The sequence below is a fragment of the Larimichthys crocea genome, chromosome XXI (genome assembly GCF_000972845.2).
Source record: "Larimichthys crocea isolate SSNF chromosome XXI, L_crocea_2.0, whole genome shotgun sequence".
In the NCBI taxonomy this organism is placed as follows: Eukaryota; Metazoa; Chordata; class Actinopteri; family Sciaenidae; genus Larimichthys; species Larimichthys crocea.
This window is the reverse complement of record NC_040031.1, coordinates 8,984,834-9,005,617: the sequence shown is the minus strand read 5'-3', so window position 1 is coordinate 9,005,617 and position 20,784 is coordinate 8,984,834. Positions and strand designations below refer to the sequence as shown.

General features: G+C 43.8%; 1 protein-coding gene across 3 annotated transcripts in view; it reads right to left on the bottom strand.

The window, feature by feature from the left end:
* znf423 (zinc finger protein 423) overlaps window positions 1-8,428 on the bottom strand; it is a 137,578-nt gene extending 129,150 nt beyond the window's left edge. For 2 of the 3 annotated variants that reach the window (XM_027272574.1, XM_027272575.1), the window contains exon 1: window positions 7,042-8,427. In XM_027272574.1, coding sequence (XP_027128375.1) covers window positions 7,042-7,081 — 40 coding nt within the window. In that variant the 5' untranslated portion in view covers window positions 7,082-8,427. Of the gene's footprint in view, window positions 1-7,041 lie in introns of all 3 variants that reach the window. The other variant, XM_027272576.1, reaches the window with a different exon arrangement.
* Between the last annotated feature and the right edge of the window lie 12,356 nt (window positions 8,429-20,784).

The window sequence follows — 20,784 nt, the reverse complement described above, 5'->3', positions numbered from 1 at the left end:
CCATATCATAATCATGTCAGTGAAACAACACCTCCAAAGGTTAGCTCATGCATTTTTAAAGCAAGTTTTTAATGTAAAAATATGTTTTAGAAATACAATAATTAAAAAATGTAAACAAGGTTAGTCCAGAACTATTTCTCCATTATAAAAATGTATTAAAAAAAGCCTTAAAGCAAAGCTTTGCTCACTTTTCCATCGTTTCATATCGTTGGATACTAAATCTCTTTTTCATCCCAAGTTAGTAATTTTACGGCATCGCTGTGCGCTACGGAAACTTGTGGCGAGTTTCAGGCTCAGTTTTCAGTTTTATTTGTCTGTGTTGGGCAAGAAATACAGGTCAGCTCAGCAAGTAAGAAACAGAATACAATAAAATAAAAATTTAACTGAAAGCTGTGGTGATTTGATGTTGCAAAAGGTAATAAGTTAAATAAAACGTATTGGTGCATATGTAAACAGAGTGTTGAAGAAGTAGTCTAAGCAGAGCATGTGTCATATTTTAAACAATTGGTAAATTAAGAAATATTAATAACTTAATGAATCTTTAGTTGCTGCACTAAAAGTATCCAATAAGACACCACAGGACACATAAGACCAAAGCAAACACAACAGGCGAATAGTGAGTGTTGAACAAAGAAACAAGCGAAATCTCTGAGTCAGAGATGCTCACACACACACACACACACACACACACACACACACACACATACAGGGAAACTTAGAAGGGCTCGTGTCCTCTGAGATCACCTCGTGGTGGGGGGATACGGGTTTGGCAAGCTATGTCTGGACTGACTAAGTGTGTGTGTGTGTGTGTGTGTGTGTGTGTGTGTGTGTGTGTGCGCATGTGTCACACCAGCATCATCTTTCTCTTCTTACAAGCTGAAGGCATGCACAGAGCTCAGCTACACTGCGCATGTGTGTTTATGCATGTGTGTGTGTGTGTGTGTGTGTGTGTCTCCAGAGGGGTGTGTGTGTGTTAAGGTCCAGTGAGTTTGCAGCTGATAAACGAGGCTAGCTAAGCCGCTACAATGGCACAGTCCTGGCCCATGACGCCCCTGTTCACACACACACACACACACACACACACACACACACACACACTCACACACTGCACAACCACACCAGGCTGGCCACTGATAAGGAGTTGTCGCTGGCATACAAACACCTCACTGTGGGACTTCACCCTTTCTGGACACACAGATGAGTTCACACACACACACACACACACACACACACACACACACACACTCTAGATAATAGAACCCTGACCAAGCCTACCTGATGATACGACCTTTTCCCATCTATTATTTCAGACAAAACCAAATTTTCACCCGACCTGAAGGAGTCGAAGCATCAACCGATACAGCACAATGACTGTAACAATCACTTGATCGTCATAAGAAGACTCTCACGTCACATGTCGTGAGAAAGAAGTCGAGACATTCTTTCTTTGTGAAACATCATTTTAATTACGGCTGGCAGCGGTGAAGGTGTTAATTTAATTTACCGTAAAGTCTGAAGCTGTGGTTTGTGGTGTTTTATCACACTGCGTCATTATTTCCTACACCTTGTTTACGGTATTTAACTGTACTGAGGGTGAATTTATATACAACTCACCTGTTCACATTATATTAAGGCTTAAAGTTATGCAGGATTAAGAGCGTGACCGCTTTGATTGACGGGCTACATATTCTGTGGGTGACATCACGCATACGCTGCGATCAGACAAAAACCTGAGGTTCTTGTTGGAGACCTCCAGCCGAAGACGAACAGGTGTACAGGTGTAACTAACAACGTTATGGATGGCTCCATTCTGTTCAAGCGTCCCGTGACAGTGTGACAGAGAGCAGATGTGCGCGACGCCAGGAAACCCTGAAACCTGAAGCGGCTAAATGGAATCCAGCCACAATTAATTTTATTATTCACACCTGTGCCCGTCCTACTGTGACATGTCGAACGTCTTCCATGAAAACGGCCCTCCTCTCTTTAGCTCCGTTCGACACTGAGCCTTGGATTGTGTGGTAATTTGGTTCGAATCGAGTGGAGATCAACATGAGTCCAATGATATTCGATGCACGGTAACTGCTGGGCTCCATCCACCGATCGCCGATTACATTAGCTTGTTTTGTCCAATTAATTACAACAGAAAAAGAAACTACCAAAACCTCAAATGCACCTCCTGCTGAGGGAGTCAATGGAGTTTCTAACAAAGCTGTGAGAAAGCCATTTAATGCTTCAGCAAGCTTTAATGCAAAGCCAACATGAGTTACTGCACAATGGCTTACACTGTTCGGGGGCTGCACAAACAAGAAAAAACGTGATAAGCTCGAATTTTTAAACACAAACGAGTGAAAAGCAGCATTCCAACACTCAGATGTACCTGCAAAAAAAAAAAAAAAAAACACAATTTGTTGTCTCCGAGTAATCCAAGCCACATGTGTAGGCGCTCTGACTTTTATAAGAGCCAGTTGCCCTATGAAAGTCTCCGTGCTCTGCCAAAGGGTGACATTAAACTACGGTAATGCTAAAGCCAGATGGGGAGAGAGAGAGAGAGAGAGAGGCAAAGAGAGGAAGAAGAAACAGGCAGCAGGGTGAGAGAAAAACCATACTGTACTAAAAACACTGTACGGCCTCTTATAGCTTGGCTGCTGTCAGATATTGGGATGTAAAGACGTGCGGCCTCACAAATGACCTTCTGTTTGTCCGCTTTGATTCAGCCTCCGTACGGAGTTTTCATCGTCAGCTTCGGAAAAAAAAAACGCTCGATTGTCTCGTTTCCCACCACAATTAATTTTTACCCACATTTGGTGGGTTGGCGGTTGTTAATTTCAAGTCTTGAGCAGTTAATTGACAATAACTTTAACTCCAGGCAATGAATAATTACAATCCCAGAGTTTCTTATTACATTAAACTCACATACTTACATGAATTATCATGCAGAGCTCTAACCGGCTTTAAAAAGCCAGACGGTGGAGACTACAGCTGAGACGATCGGTCTCGTAGTTCGATCGACAACAAAAACTGGTTTTGAGCGAATAAACGCCAAATATTTGGAGGCTTCGGCTTCTCCGGTGTGAGGGTTTCCCCGCCTTTTCCTCGTTTTATGCTAAAGTCGGTCAGCTTAATAGGGCAAAAGGTTCTTAATAATTGAAATGAAAATCTGTTTACGAACAAACTGGAGGAAGGTGAAGAAACCGAAGGAACCGTGAGAAGGAAAGAGCGACGGAGAAGGAGATTGAGTGGAAACGATGCCATTAGCCTGGAAGAGCTCGCATCCACTCACGACCACTAAACCGACCTCCTCCTCCTCCTCCTCCTCCTCCTCCTCCTCCTCGCTCTTACAAACAACGCTCTGAACAAACTAAACAGTAAGCGCTCCCTCTCTTCCCACCACCACCACCAACACCACCTCTCCAATCTTCCCTGCACTCCTCCATCTCCCTGTCATATGTGCTCAACTCCCATTTAATGTCCTGCAAATGAAGCGGATTTATTAATGTGTAATTAAGTAATAATCATCACTACATAATGCATGAGAGACTCAAGGGGCTGAGAGCTGAGAGAGAGAGAGAGAGAGAGAGAGAGAGAGAGAGAGAGAGAGAGACGCCTCGCTAAAGACACACATTAAAAAGGGATTAATCCACTGAAATAATATTTTGATAAGAGACGCCACGCTTTCTCATTTCTTCCTCCTAACCACCCCCCCACCCTCCTTCTCCCTCCTTTTCTTTTTACCACCCCACCCCTCCGTCAGCTAGTTTCATGGCCAATCATCGCACCATTAGTCCGTGTTCAATTAACAGACTGCAATTAGTCAAAGTCCCCCCACTGTTAATAAGGCCTAATCACTGTCAAAAGGCTAGACTAGTCAAGTAAATCTATCAGAGGAACTTGAGGAGCGGTAATACGACGACTAATGCCGCCGTTTGTTCTGGCTGCTTGGATCTGACCGCTCTGCGGCCTCGCTGTTTATTCAGAGAACATGACTTCACATTAACGCTGAAGACTAATGCCTAATATTGTAAATACTGTTACATGGCTTTGAAATGTTTTAGAAAATTAGGTTAATTAAACTTCAATGCAAATGGTAGCTGTACAGTTTTAAATCTGCGGCCTGAACAAAAAAACAAAAACACGTTAAAAAAAGATTTTTTTTGTTAATGCTGCCCAACAATTTGAACTAAGAGGTTTTAATATCACTTTGTCCACTCTCTGAACACTTAAAAAATTAACTTTCCCAGCAACCTAGCAATGTATTTCAAGTGATTTGTTGTTTAAAGTCAAATAAAAGAACCAGAATGATGAATGTGGGGGTCAGAGGCGAGTGTCCATTAGCTCGGTATCCAGAAAAACCAGACCACAGACCTACACGTTACGTTAACGTAAGATCTACTGACTCTGTACTTTACGTTAACGCACACTTTTTCACTGTGCATGTTTGACATCTGAGCATCTTTAAATCCTTTGCACAGGTTTAATTGAAATGCAGATTTATGTTCTAGGTGAACTTTAACCTGTGTTTACTGTTTTTGGATTACTTGCACATTTAAATATTCTGCAACAACTTTTCGCACTTTCCTGCACAAACCTGCACAGCTCTTTTCAGTTTAAAAACATACCCTACGTATATTTATATCTTATAGTACTTTTTAATCTTCTATATATGTTTTATTTAATCATTTTATATGAAAATCTACTGATAAATCTGATTCTGATAGAAGTAAACAATCCTTTCCAGACCAGCGTGACTCTGTGACTCTGAAGCAGGAGACGGATGAGGTGGGACTTTTGTTGTTGTTTTGGCATGCCTGGCTGGCCGGTGAGTCCGTGAGCCGGGCCAGCGAGTCAGAGTCGGGTGAGCAGGTGAAAGACAGAAGAACATGAAAACACAGATAATCCCCGAGCGATGCTCACCTCGTCCTCCATCGCCCCCCACCTCCCTCCTCCCTCCTGCCCACTCACCTGCTGTGCTCCACTGCGCTGCCCCCCCACCCCCTTCAAAAACACCCCTCCTCTCTCTCCCCTTTACCCTTCAACCACGTCTCTCTCCTCCATCTCTATCTCCCTCTCCTCTCTCCATCTTCCACCCCCCTCGAATGCCAGGTCTTGCCAAGCTGTCAGTGGGGCAAGGTGTGGAGGGGAGATAGCAACAAGCATGTATACACACGGATGCATGAGTACACGTACACAAAAACACATGGCGCTTACGCAAGACTACAAGGGCTGTGTTACCTTTGCTGCACACACACACACACACACACACACACACACAGAGTGGTGGTCGTCCGCCTCAGCTTTGCTCTGCTCTGCTTCGCTTGGCTGCCCGACTAAAGCTAAGCTCTGGTTATCCAGGCTGCTGAGACCAAGCTGCCTCAGTGACACACACACACACACACACGGCATGCATGCAAACACAAACACAAGAATGTAGATCTTGCAGGCATAAGCACAAACACACACACACACACACACACACACATATTGACAGAGCAGCAGTGGACAGACTCACCGGTCCACAGCAGCTGATCTGTTCACTGACAAACTGCACATCAACAAGAATACAGCAGGAGGCAACGACAACAACAAGCACATCGCACACATACTGATCAAGAGGAAGTCGACGAGATGTTCATACAACACCGCTCCGGACAATAACTTGATTTGAAGCCGGGAAATTCTGTTTTAGTCCAGAAATGTGGCGTCATGTGTGCAACGTAAACGTATTCACAGTCGTGTTTTCGTGGCTGCTTTATTGCCACTCCTTTAAAACATCTAAGAGTGACGAGAAAGATCAGAAACGTAGGCGGTAACCGGCCAATTTTAACCCAAGACCACGAATAATACATCCAAGTCCTTCCTCCAAACACAACATTTAAAAATAAGTAAGGAGACGCACACCTGAAGCAGCTCTTTGGATTTCTAAAGTATAGCAGAATTTATTATTTTCACGTCTTTTATTAAAGACATAAAGATGATTCCTGAAGAGGCTGTACCGCATCCCTCACACTCACATCCTCACACTCAAACTTGTCACTTTCTCTTCCCGAAGCACAAACACACGCTTCCCCACTACTACCTTCGCGTGTGGCCTCTCCTCTACTATTGACAAAACCAATCCCAGCACCCCGACCTCAGACGAAACTGAGGCTTAACTTCAGAAAACCTGCAGGAGAGTTCTCAGATCCTCCGATGCTGATCAAAACACCCAGCTTGATCCGCTGTCACAGATCAGCTTGTTCTCCCCCCACGGACACTCACAGAAAAGGGAAAGCCTATATGGTGGAGGAGGAAATGGGGGAGGGAGTGAGGGAGGGTGGCAACCACATGGTCAGCCCCGTCCCGTTGCCCATCTGGGTCCCATAAAGGAAACATGGAGGCCAAGGCCACCACATGCCCTCATGCATGATGCCCACTCACCCATGCACTGCAATGAATACTAGTTTATGGTAATGAGAGAAGCTGAGGCTTCCTTTAGTTCAAAAATAATAATAATAAGTTTGGACTACTTTACTTTAATTTGGAAAATTTAAAAGAGTTCACATGTGCACAAACCTCGCGAGGGAAGCAGAAATAAAACAAACACAGGAATATTCTAAAAAATCTTAAATGAAGCAACCTCCCTTTAAAAAAAAAAAGGTGTGGACAATTACAACAAATCTGGACTTTAAATTATTATTTTGGAGTCATTGTGAGTCATGTTTGAGGGAGGGGAGGGTGGGGGTCAGATTTTAGCAGTGCAGCATCACAACAGCATGGGAATAATCCAGATTACATGTGTGCAAGTGAATTTACAACAAAAAGAAAAAAAACAGTAAATCATCCTGTGACTGTGACAGTGTGGCAGCTGCAGCTTCTTTTTTGATTTCATCACTTTTCTCTCCTTGCAAACAATCAGGGTGAAAGTGGAGGCAGCACACTAATTGTTAAAAGGTAAGAGACGGTGATTCAGAGTGGCTGCAAGCCTTCAGGGGCACATTCAATTCAATTAGCCGACAGGCAACAAGACTTTTTTTTTTTATGAGCTTCAAAATAAACATTTCTTACCTTTAACGGAGCGAGGTTTGGCCTGTTTCCGTCTGGACATCTCTGCTGCCGAGCTGCTTTTATTTTTATTTTTATTGTTATTATTATTTCTAGTTTTATTCTCTAATTATTTTCTGTTCCGTTCCGTGTTTTCAGCTAACCATGCAGGCGGACACAGTCGGGTTATCTCTCCTTCTTCTTCCTCCACCAGCAGCTCCACCGCTTCTCTGCTGCTGCTGCTTCGCCTGTTGCAATGCGGCAGCTTCAGCCTCCGAGCCCGGCGACAGCAAACCCCGCAGAAACGCACCTCTGGAGCCGGTGGAGTGACCGCGCGGCTCCGGTTGAAGGAGGTGGAGGTGGCGGCGCGCGGCTCCTCTGGTGCGTTTTTTTTTTTTTTTTTTTTGTTGCGGTGGCTGGAGCTCACGCAACCTGTAGAATAAACGAGGGGACAACTTCCCGTCCGCTCTGCCCTCCTTCCTCTCCGTTAACAGCGTCACTCTTTCTTTCTTTTTTTATTTTATTGTCTGTTTTGTTTCTTTCTTCTTTTTTTATCCAGCACGGGGGGGCGCGAGCTGCCCAAAGCCAAAAAGAAGCCACGCGCGCGCGAGCGAGCGAGCGAACACCTGAGCAAAAAAAAAAAAAGCTCCGCGCGGTGATCTGGAAAAGTGACAGTCCGAGCGCGAGGCGAGGTTGGAGGTGTCACGAGCGGTTAACGTGACCCGTCCAGGTGAGGAGCAGCACGGACCGAACCGAAACGTGGCTTCTCCTCCTTCTTCTTCTCCTTCTTCTCCTCTTTCCTCTCCCTCCCCTTCCTCCGCTCTCCTCCGCGTCTTCGTCTTTTATTTAGTTTATCGAAACTATTTTTTCTGTCCCCTTCCAGGTGAGCGGCACCGACCCGAACCGACCAGCCTTCCCGTGTTCCGTCCCGCTTATTCTACACTAGGCATTGGTGTTGGTGGAGGTGGTGGTGGTGGTAGTGGTGGTGGTCTGGTGGCATGGACATTGCGCTCTTCCCCTGCATCTCCACCCCCGAGGGGAACACCGCTTATTCTACCCACTTTTCCCCTTTTTGTTAATATTTCTCAAAGCCCCGGTTCGCAGCCTGGTGTTTCTCGCAGTCTAACCCTTCGCTAGCCTCTGTCTCCCTGCTTTTTCTTTGTCCTGACTCTGGCTACCAGTCTCCCTCCTCCTCCTCTGCCTGCCTCTGCTGGCGGGGCTGCGGCGCAGACACACATAATAAAGCCAAGGCAGGCAGTGCTTGGCTGGAAATGTAGCCGCGTCCCAGCAGGGGGATGTGAGAGAAGGGTCCCGGCGGGGGAGCGCTCTGATCCCGCAGGGAGCAGCTCGGCACAGCCCGGGTTGGCTGAGGCAGAGAGGCAGGAGAGAGAGGCAGGCTGGGCTGACGGGAGAGAGAGAGAGAGAGAGAGAGGGAGAGAGGGGAGGGAGGGAGAGAGAGAGAGAGAGAGAGGGGGGAGTGTTAGGCAACAGCGCCTGGCTGTGGATGATACGCACAACTACAACAGGGACTCTGAGAATACAGAGGAAGGAGGCAGAGGGAAAATGTGGACTTGGATTGAAGTGGGATGTGGAAGAGGTGCTGAACTTTAAAAAAGAAAAAGGTGCAAGTTTAAGAACCAAGACGGGGTTTGTGATCTGGAGTGATGGACAGTCCTGGTGTCACCTGGTGTTTGGGTGTGTAGGTCTAAATCGGGCGGCGTCACAACATGTCACTCTCCATCCTTGTGTACCTCTGCTCCTCAAAGCAAGCGCCGTCTCCTTATACTCGCTTTGTTTACATGTTACATAAGACGCATGACTCTGTTTTCATTCGTGTGTCGTCATGTTACCTCAGAATGAACCCCACACACGCTTTCCACCGTAAAACTCACAAACTTTCATGTTTTGTTTTTGGCGTGTTTAACATGATCCTCTACTTTCTCCTTCACACTAGATCAGTGGTTCTTAACCTTGTTGGAGGTACCGAACCCCACCAGTTTCATATGCTCATTCACCGAACCCTTCTTTAGTAAAAAATAAAATATGATTTTTTTTTTTTACTGGTGCACAAAATGAACCGTGCATTAACATCACCTTGTTCAAATAACAAAACCAACACAGTGCATGAACTCACAACAACTTACCTCAGTGTGACTTCTGCTGTTGCCTTTGAGAGACCAGTTCAGATATGCGTGGCTTCACCTTGGCAAGTGCCAGCCTCATGTCATTTTCACAGCAAAGTCTGTTCCTTTTCTTAGTTTTTATGTCCAGCATCCTCGAAAACGATTGCTCACAAAGATATGTTGTAACAAATGGTATAAAAAATTCCAGGGCGGAGGCTCCACCGAACCCCTGAGACCGACTCACCGAACCCCTAGGGTTCGATCGAACCCAGGTTAAGAACCACTGCACTAGGACAAGGAGAGGATGAGGCGAGGGGGTTGCAATCAGCAACTACAACGCCTACCTACTGTAGTTAAAGGCGCTCTTCTCACTATTTGTATAAAAAAACACATTTCCTGGGATTTTGTTTCTTCGTTTTGTCAGCTGCTTCATAGAAATTCACCTCAGATTGTTGCAGCTGTTGGAGGGAAACATATCCATCCCCCTTTAATGTTTTTCTGGGGGGGAGTTAAGAAAGTTATAACTTGAGTCTTCACCTTCAGCTTGAATCACCGAAGATAATGAACTAATAAGTCATTTATTTATCATTAAAGTAATGTCTCGTTGAGATGTAAACATCCAAAAACTGCAAAGTTCCTCTGCAGTCCCAACGTACACTTATCTTTATCTTATATTCATTTCACTCTGTTGGTATCTTAACACACTCACATATAAATACTTCCTCTTTTATTTACATACCCCGATACAAACGTACACTACTCTGCACTTTAAGGCTTTAAAGCTGAACTGCATTTGGTTGACTCAGTGCTTCGTACAGACGTGGATTGACTCTGTAATGTTTCATCTCGTCACAGGATTTGTCAGACGTGTTCTCATCTCCCCGTTTCTTGGGGCGTTTTTCACTTCATTTGTGGTGGCTTAATTTCTCTCGGACAGTGTTTCACAGGATTAGTTTAAGCCTATTCATTTAAGGCTGAGCAGAACCTATCCGTGCGAAATGAACATTTTCCACTACTTTTTTTTTCTTTTTTTTTTGATGGAGACCACATGAAACGTCTGTTTCGGCCCTCCGTGTTGTACGGTGATGTTTTAAAAATCTGCTGAGGGCATTTCCTTTAAAAGAAAACACCTCCGTGTCCTCCGTTGCCCCTTTTTTTTTTTTTTGCTTTGCAGCTTCGTCTAAGAAGAAACCAATTTTCTTTTCTTTCTTTTTTCCACATAGGAGGGCAGAGTGAAAATAAACCGTTTGACTTACTGTATAAACATAATTCAATTAGCCACACCAGTGTGTGCATGCATGTGTGTGTGTGTCCATGCATGCATGTGTGTGTGTGTTTGTGCCTCTTCTTCAAAGCTCCTTTATTTCCAGTAAAGAAAAGAAGGGACACGTCTGTGGACAATATAAAGCAGACAAAGAGGGGAAAAAATGAAAATCACTGGGTGCTTTGTTCTTCACACTCTGCTCCAACTGAGCGCTCTCTGACCGCAGCTGAGCTTTTCCATGTTCTCTCTCTCTCCCTCTCTTTGGTTGTCATGGATAACTGGGTAACGTGGAGCTCCCTGTGCTAACCAGCAGGACCACTGCCCTCCGCAGATTGAGCCTCCCCCCCCTCGCCCCATCCTCCCACGGAGAGACAGAGCAGCCTTTAAGATTGACCCCCTGCTGGGCTCTGGAAGGTGGGGGGCTCTTGTCTCTGTGCTCCCTCTCCCCCTCCATCTCCCCTCTGCCTTCACCCGAAACCCGTGTGTGCATTTCTGTTTGTGTGTGTGTGTGTGTGCACGCTTGCATAGCTCCCCCAGTGTGACTGCCGCTGGCATGGAGGGGCAAAAGCCCTCACTCAGTGGTTGGTCCCCCCCTCCAACCCTGTGCCCCCTCCTCGTTTCTGCCGGTAAATACAAAGAGTGGGAAAAAAGCCCACATTACAAGCTCCTTAAGGGTCAAGGACAGGCCCCAGTCTGAATAGCTTCTAAGAGTCGTATTGTTAAATCACATAGCTGGCGATTACACCCTCTGTCATCTCCGTGCGGATTTGGCTTTTTTTTACACACACACAACAAGAGAATATCAAGTATCAGCTACTGAATAAGTCGGGCCAACAGACATGCAGTGGGAATTGATACAGACAGGACATCAATGGAATAAACCGGGGGCAGATGTAGAATTACAGCCCCCAAAAAAATGGGGATTTGGCTTAAAGATTTCATACCTTAACAGCAGTCTGTTTTACAGTGGTGTGGAATGTGAGAGCGCCAGACTATGACGCAGAAAATAAAGTGCCAGAAACTTGTAGTGTGGTTTCATGAATATGTTCTGTAAATGTAACCACGCAGCATCAGGTCTGATGAAATCACATTTACAGCCAATTACTGTATATTTCTGGTGGTTAGTGGTATTTAGCGGAGTTGCCGATTACAACACCCTCGCCTCACCCTCTCCTTCCTAGCGTGAAGGAGTAACTATGGAGGCCACGAAACTTGAAACTCATTGTAAAAAATGTCGGTTGTCGATTTTACGGTTAAAAAAAAAAATGCCAAAACCGATGTAGTGTTTAGTTCAGTTGGTAGAGCAGCCGCCCCATGTGCGAAGACTCAGTCCTTGCTGCAGAAGCCCAGTGTTCGAATCCGACCTGTGGCTCTTTCTCCCCATGTTTGCTGTCACTCTTCAGCTGTCTCTATCAAAATAAAGCCTGAAAGGTGATTTTGGTCGTCCCCCTTAATAGGCCCATCTTTATTGTTCCTTTTTTTTGTTCGTTTGTTCTTCACTATGTTTACTACATGCATACGTAAGATATACAGTATGAGAGAATATATTTGTATAAAGATCTGCATGTATTTGTTGTAAAATACCAATAAAAAATAAAGTTATAAAAAAATAATAATAATAAAGCTTGAAAAGGCCCCAAAAAAAGTGAAATATGACATATTGTTGCATTTATATGCCATTTTAAGGGAATTTATACAGAATAAAGTATTTTATATTAGAGACAGTTACAGTAAAACACTGTAATATTTACTTATACAGTATTCATACGGTATTTTCATGTCAGTTATAAATCAAAACTGGTGGAATGAAACGGCAACCTTACACATTAATCAATATCACTAATGTCCTATTACCGTAATATTAGGAAAACGCTTTTATTGCATATTTATCATGGTAATATTTTTTTACAGTGCATAAGAAACATGGCAGACTCTGTGGAAGAGGTCTGTAGATATGAAAGGGTCATTGTAAGGTAACAAAAACATGATGGATCTTATTTCCAGGTGATTATGACGAATGAAAACATAACTATGAATATTATATATCATATTTAGTAAACAGAGCCCCATAAAACTTTTTGGCGCTTTACCTTTAAAGAAGAATAATTACACAAAACAGTGTCTGTATCAATATTATGTTGAAACTATGAATGTTTTAAAAACAGACTGTACTTTTCTATAGTAGTTTGGATACTTTTGCTCTGCTGTGAAAACATTTCATCATTTAAATCAATAGCTGAAATAAATTCAAGCTGTGCACAGCTCCTGTTCTTTCTAATAACATTTTTTTTCCAGCTTTCCTTCCGCGGGGGTTTTTTCTACAGTGTTTGATACCCCAAAAGAATTTGGGAGGACTAAAAACAAAAACTTTGCAAGGTCTGAAGTCATCATTACAATTCAGGCGCACATAAAAGAGATGTTTTATGTCCTTGTATGCGGTTGACATTAGACCTGAACTAGTTTGAAGGTTTTCTGATGGATTGTGCCATCACTACAGCGTCTACAGTACGTAACTGCAGGAATACTTCAATCACTTCAATTACCATTTTGAAAAAGGCTCCAGAGATTTACGCTTTTGTTGACAGTCACACTCCTTTGCTACCTTTACCGGCATGTTTCTAGTTTGTTTTCATCATTGCAGCTCTTCGTTGAAGCTTCGTCATGCTCCCGACCCAAAGTTAAAAGTATACTGCACAGCTGTACACGTGTTTCGTACTACTTTCTGCTCTTGATCAACAGCAGCAGTAGTATTTCTCCTGAGTGGGATTGAAATATTCAGTGAATAATTCAAACTACATCTACCAATAAAGCTTGTAACTCTCCAGACAAACGGGGTGTTTATTTATTGGTGTACATTTGGTCTTTTTGCGGACTTCTATATTTAATTTCAGTTTCTACTGTTGGTTTTGAGGAAGCCACGAGTATTTCTGGTCTCAGTTGTCAGTGAAGAGTTTTCAAGTAAATATTGACGAGCTTTCATTCCTGGTACATTTGGGCTGATGGTGTGGGCCAAACAAAATCCAATTTAGAACGTTTGCACAAGAAAACTGATGACTGACTTGTGCACAACATGATCATTGTAATGTGCACAGACTATTCACTGAAACTCTCTAACCTTGTACCTACAGTATACTGCATACTACCCAAAGAGGGAATACGAGCCAGTGATGCAGCTACTGATACTGTGACATTGTTTTTTTTTAATATACCTGTCCAGACACATGGAGATCTGTAGGTTTAATTATTAATTCAGCATGTCCTTTCCGTCACCTTTCTCTTCCCTCTCATCTCTCCCGTCGTCGTCTGCCTTATGATGTCGAATGAAGTGGAAACGTGCTAAATAACCGAGAAACTGAAGTTACGTCCCCAGCTCACGGCGCCGCTCCTCAGGGGGAAAGGAGCCTGTTTTATATGCAGCAGGGGGGGGCGGTATGTGATGTGACCAAAAATGGGATTATCTAAAAGGAGGATGGAGAGATAAGAGCCTCGTCATAATGAATTCTATACACACAAAGACACAAACACGACTCTCTGCTTCCTCACGTTATGGCCTGGACTACAGAAGACAGAGAGAGATGAAATTACTTTTCACTGTAATAAAAGCTGAAAAGAAAATATGTAACAGATCTAAACAATGTCAGATGTTTCTCAGATCTTATATCTAACTGTTTTTATTAGGCGGCAAGATGCTCCCAATGGCTATTTTGCTATTAAAGCCACTGTGTGAAGGCCATAACAATCCTCTCTTTGCCACCACCTGGTGGTAGTATCGAGAACGATACCTGCTTCTGAAGTGACTCTTACCAGTTGGTCACAGTGCTGGCACAGTAAGGGTTGGATCACCTTATGCACTGATTGGTCAAATGTACAGATTGTTCAGGTGTCAGGTAGGGCGGGATTTGAACTATTTACCTCACTAGTTCACATGACAGCAGACCTTTGAGTACAGCACCTCTGCCTTCAGGTGACATGCCATTCAAAACGTAATCATTTCAGGTGTGGTCCCACCTTTGACTTCCCACGTGTTAAGTCCAGGTGCAAAGAAGAAGCTGGCAGCTCCGGTTCTGGCATGACACCAGCATTAAAATGTGGCCAAACGACGACAACACAGCGCAGGATCTGAGCATCCGTAGCAAAACCATTACAAGCAAAGTCTGTTGAATGCAGAGTCAGGGTCATACACTGTTGAGCACTGACTGCAGGGCACTGACATCAGTGTGAACCTGCAGAACAGCTGCATGTGTTTAGTACACACACACACACACTCATAACACACTCTCCGTCTTCCAGGTATCAAACTCTGATATTCCTGAGGTGAGGAGGTAGTGCAGTCTATTCTCCACGCCCTCACAAAGCGCTCCTGAACATCGGTCCATTGTGCTGTGTGCTCGCCTGCCACTAGTGGATAGAGTTCATGTTATATTTATGTAGCCTAAAGCACACTCTCTCCCTATGTTCCTTTATCATTCCCTCCCTCACTGCCTCCCCATCTCTCCCTCTCTCTCTCTCTCCCAATCTTCTGCCGTGTTGAACTCTCGCCAGCTCCACTAGGTCTCCCCTCTGCAGACAACAATGTTCCATCTCGTTGCTTTTGCCCTAGATATCAGCTATTTTTATATGGAATAATTAGACACATAACTGATTTAAATACTGCAAAGCCTTATTCTTTTGTCTCCACTTAATGCGGAGCTGGGTGCACGATTCCGGAGGTGTAAAAGTGCACATGTGTGATCTATAAGTAATTGCTTTTTTTCTTAGTTCATTAGTGGTATAGGTTAAAAAAAAAGGTATGCTGATTTACATTATTTTAAATGTAGGTGAATTTTAATTTGTGGATGCACATGTGTGTGTATGTGTGTGTGCTTTACAGAGGGTGGTAGCATGTGGTGTGTGTATGTGTGTGTGTGTGTGTGTGTGTGTGTGTGCGTAGGCTGCATTCATTATCTGATCCGAAGGTGAGAACAAGGGGGAACATTTAGCCTGCGGTTCCTTATTAATAAATATTCAGCACGGAAGACGCAGGAGAAAAAAAAAAGATCAACATTATTTCTAATATTTGTTTTGAGCGTTCGTTAAGCCTGTTATTCTACACCCGGTCTCACTTGCCGAACCGCAAGGTCTTTGCGGAGGTATTAGCATTTGTTTGAATGTGTGTGTGTGTGTGTGTGTGTGTCTGTGTGTCTGTGAGAGCCCCACTGCCACGGGATCCCAGCTGTCTGAAATCTCTAAAGAAAAAACAAAACATGGTAGTAATGATGATGATGATGATGATGCTCGTGGTGATTATGATTTCTGCAGATGAGGACATTGATTTGACTTTGTGGATGATTACTGTTTTAATCCTTGTGGTTATTGTTGGTATCATTATCTTGATGATACCGCGATGATGATGATGATGATGAATGTCACGTAGATGAAGGATGTTAGCAATTTAGGGAATTATGTAGTTGTGATTTTTTTTTTTCGTTGTTCTGCTGGGATGGTAAATGGTCCCCTTTGGAAATGTGAGCAAATAAAGGTTTCATGTTTTCATGCCAACTGATGAAAGTGAGATTAATTCAAATTCACTCATCTTCACGTGTCCAATTAGAGAGTCTGTGCCTGTACATTTACACACTTTTATTGTTGAAGTCGATGACAAGTGAGCTGTTAGATGCATTGCAGCAAAAAACACTGTATACATTAACCACTGACAGTACAAAGAATGGATGTTGTATCTGTGATGTCACCCACAGGTAACGTCGGCAAAGACGTGGATCATCGGCGGCTCAAACAAGCCATCTGTAACCTGTCAATCAAAGCGTCCTCACTCTTAATCCTGCATAACTTTAAGCCTTAATATAATGTGAACAGGTGAGTTGTATATAAATTCACCCTCAGTACAGTTGTCATGAACGGGGAAATTAGCTACAGAGACCAAAACTGTTTTTTGTACCAGGCTGTAAACATGTTTATTTCTGCTGTGAAGTGTTTAACATGGGGACTTATGGAGACTGACTCACTTCTGGAGCCAGCCTCGAGTGGACGTTTGAGGAACTGCAGTTTTTGGCTTCACAGCCATGGACTTTGCTGCTTGGCATTAACAACAATAGGGAACCACTAGTAGTAATTTACCAGATAAGAGAGTGTATTTCCCAAAATTGCTTTAAGTGTTACCAGATAAGAGAGTGTATTTCCCAAAATTGCTTTAAGTGGATGCTGTCAACAAGGGTCTGACATGACCCCTCACTTTTAAGGTTATTTTTTGAAATAGCATTGTGTAACCTGTGTCCTCTTCTATCCAGTGTATAATCCAGAAGTCAGAGGTTACCTTTAACCCTTTGTCAGTCCTCCAAAGACTTTCTCTTCCCTGACTGTCCTGACCTCTCAGGCTATACTTACAGGCCTCTGGTGGAGCTTACTGAGGTTTGTGATCATAATATCCTCTGAAAAAGACACTAAAATAAAACATTCAGATATGAAAGATGAGACCGAGACAATGCTCGTTATAGCAAGGAGCAAAACACAGCAGGTTCCTGTCGATGATACTGAAAAGGCACAAACCCCTGCCAAGGCAATAGTCCAGTCTTCTATGATATAAACATCTTCTTTTCTGTATTATAATCCCACAATTCAGAGCCACAGGTTCCTCCTTGGCCCACCTACCACCAAGTTTCATAAAACTCAGTCTGGTAATCGTTCCATGGGAAGTTCTTCATGCTGTCACGAAGTTTTACTTGTGTACTTGAAAGAACCAAGGACTTCATTGTGGGCCCCAAACCCAACCTACACCAATGTTCCACACACCTTTCTTCAATTTAAGACAACTGCGCCTGGATACAAACTGTTCATCAAACGAGTGCTGCTGAATTTCTCGGGTCCAGCCAAAGGAATTACAGAAACACTTCTTTGTGTTTGTTTTTAACAAAAAAATTAACAGGATTGTGTGCGCACACACACAATGACACACATTTATATTCCTGTGTGTGTCACCGTCTCTCAGGGTCTTGCCTGCCTCGGTCATAAGGGGTTGTCGGAAAGAAAGAAACGGTGGCAATGTGACAGCGCTACAGCGCTAAACCAAATCGACTTTTCTTTCGTTCTTTTTCTTTCTTCGTATTCTCGGTTCTCATTGAGAGCTCCGAACAATGCCACGTCTCCCTCGACAGTCTCTCTCTCTGCAGGGAACCCGCCCCCTTCTTCCTAATTTCTCCTCCACCTAAACAGAAAAGAAACCCCGTTAAAGAGCGTCATTAGTGCCAGGCCGTTTTTTTTGTTTCCTTACTCTCGGAAGAAAGAGGAAGTGTTATCTGTGGCGGACAAACTTAACCCAATTAAGATCTGGTGGGGCGTAGGGGCTTGGCTCGGGACACAGCTGGGGCTGCAAGCTTGCCAACCAGGCACGCAGCCAGCCAGCCAGCCAGACAACCAGCCGGGTAAGGCAGGCAAGTAGCCAGACGCCCACTCAGTCAGCCAGCCAGTCAAACAGTCAGGAAACCAACCAGCTACCTACTCGGTACACCCAGCAGCCTGGCAGTTGGACAGATAACCAGCCAGCAAGCCAGACGGCCAAACAGTTAGCCAGGTGTTCTGTCAGGTAGCCAACCTATCAGGCAGCCAGCCTCTTTATCCTATGAAGGGATTTTGACTTCAGTTTAAGGAGTGCTCTTCTCGTATTCTGCTGGCATCGTGAGGCTGATCTCAGCTCAGTATACGGTACGTATGCAGCGGATGTGTCAGTGCCAACACGTTTACAGTTCCAATAAAGATCCCAGAAATATTTATGAATTACATTACAGGTAGTTAACTGTTGTTTCAATGTATGTTTTTGTGCATTTATTGCTCTTTATCTCCATGAAGTACACTAAAATGATGGTTCAATGACATGAGCAGTTGGGGGCTGTTAAACTACTGCAGAGGACACGACAAGGTCACGTACTCAAATGTCCACCAGTCAAACCTCAAACGGAAAAAAGCGATGAAGAAAACATGATGGAAATGTGACGTTTATGTTTGTTTTAATGCATCAATTCCTCATCCTTTCAAACAAATGTGATGTTACCTGTTAGGCTGGAGAGTGATGCTTCATGTATGTCATTATTTATTGGCTTTAGACTTTTTTTTAATGTTTTTTGGGCTTTTTATTATTTTATTTTGGATGCGGCAGCTGAAGAACGACAGGAAACTGAGGCAAAAGATGAATCAAACCCTGAGCAGCAAGGACTGAACCTCTACCACACTGTAAAAAATGATTTGACAGTGAAAAACCACAGTAAAAGATCGTAAAATACGACATGAAATATGACTGTACTTTACTGTATACGTAAAATACGACATGAAATATGACTGTACTTTACTGTATACAGTAAAACAGTCATATATCAAAGACCTTTATTTATACAGCATTTTAAGGGAATTTATATAGAGAATAAAATAGTATTTTATATTAGAGACTGCTAATTATACAGTAAAACGCATAATATTTAATGACATATTTAACAGTCGTGGTTTGGCCGTTTTTCACTGTAAAATCTACAGACATTTAAAAAAATATGGAATAAAACACTAACTTTAAACCCGAAATCAACAGTACTGATATACTTTAACATAATATTAGATATACTGTATTTATTACAGTAAAATTCTGGAAATCACAGCTGCCAGACAGTTTTTTGTTTGTTTGTTTTTTACACAGCACGCCCTCGGGTTTACACATACACTTAAAAACTGGTGGATGGAAATACGTCTTCTGAAGTCGCTTTACAAAGGAGTCAGTCAACCCTAATGTGAGGCTTCAGCCACCCCAACTCATAGTAGAGAAGTTTGTATCTTCCTTGTTCCGGTTTATTGCTGCTGTTTTTACTGCCATTATGTATCCCTCCATCACATTTCAATAAAGTGACTGTTTATGGGCTGGAGTGAATTTTATGTGCTGTTTGTTAAACACATGAGAATTGTCCGGTCATATCTGAGCGTCTGTCTGTAATGTAATGGTGTTCTTTTTCAAACAGAGCGTTTGCAATTAACCAAAGGACAAAAGACCCCTTGTCATATGCAAATGTGTATTGAGACTGAGACATCATCACCCCGTACATGAGAGCATACACCCCACACACACACACACACACACACACACACACAGCAGCATATTTCAAAATCATCAAACCTTCTTCCCCCGGTGCCACACCTCACACTGGCACACACACAAACACGCTCACCCCATGATCCATACGCAAGTGCCAGATACACACTCCAACAGCCAAACATGTTGATAATTAGAGCCTTGTTATTGGAAGGTGTTATCACAACAATTAACACCCTAATGTGTGTATGCATGTGTGTGTGTGTGTGTGTGTGTGTGTGTGTGTGTGTGTGATGGGAGGGAAGGTGCTGGTTGTTGAGTGTGTGTGTGCGCAAGCCTTCACGTGTTGCTGGTTGGTGAGGAAGTGTGCGTGCATTCCATTAATTCAACCACGCAGGCCCGACACACACACACACACACACACACACACACACACACACACACACACACACACACAGCGAGGGTTCGATGTAACAATGAAACAGTTTCCCAGTTTGATGAAGTTCCTGTGAATTCTGACACAACGGCAGCAGGAATAGTTGGAGTGATAGATTCTGATTGATATCCAGTGGGGAGCAGAGAGAGAGAGGGGGGGAGGAGGAGGAGGAGGTGAGGGAGGATGAGCAGGTAAAATAAAAGGAGATATAACGACAGGGGAGACGGGGGGAGTCGGGGGGGTGGGGGTTCAGCTGGACCGTGCAGAGAATGACAGAGGAGGAAGGATGAGTTTGTTTAATTGTGTATTTCAGCCACACGTCTGCAGCCCTTTTTTTCCCCTTCCTTTCCTTTTATCCGGTTTCGACTGAAACGACTCGAGCCCCCGTGACAAACACGATGCAAATGGAGAGCAAATGACTTGACTCGAGAGGCGAGGAGGTGGAGAAGGAACGACAGCGCTGACAGAGAGAGGTGGGAAAACAGGAGGAACAGTGTTGACAAGACTGGGTGGTAGAGGAGAGGATGGGAGAAGGAGAACGTGTGCGTGAGGGGGGAGAGATATCCTAAATCATCTTGCTCGTTCACTCTCTCCTTCCTCTTCTGTGTTTTTACCTCTACCATTGTGTCAGTAGAAGCCGCTGAGCGTGATCACATTGCTCCGGTTCTGCCACGACACCAGCTCCTCTGCTCCCTGTCAGCATTTTCCAGTCCAGACAGCCCTGGCTAACAAACTGAGCTAACAGCAGCTACAGTTGTGCAGCAGTTTACTTCACTGTCCATCATAAACTCTGTAAATCACAGAGAGAGTTGAGGCGGAGCAGCCGGAGGACATCAGAGGGGAAACCAGAAAACATTTCCTCCATAAAATATGATCCAGTTTC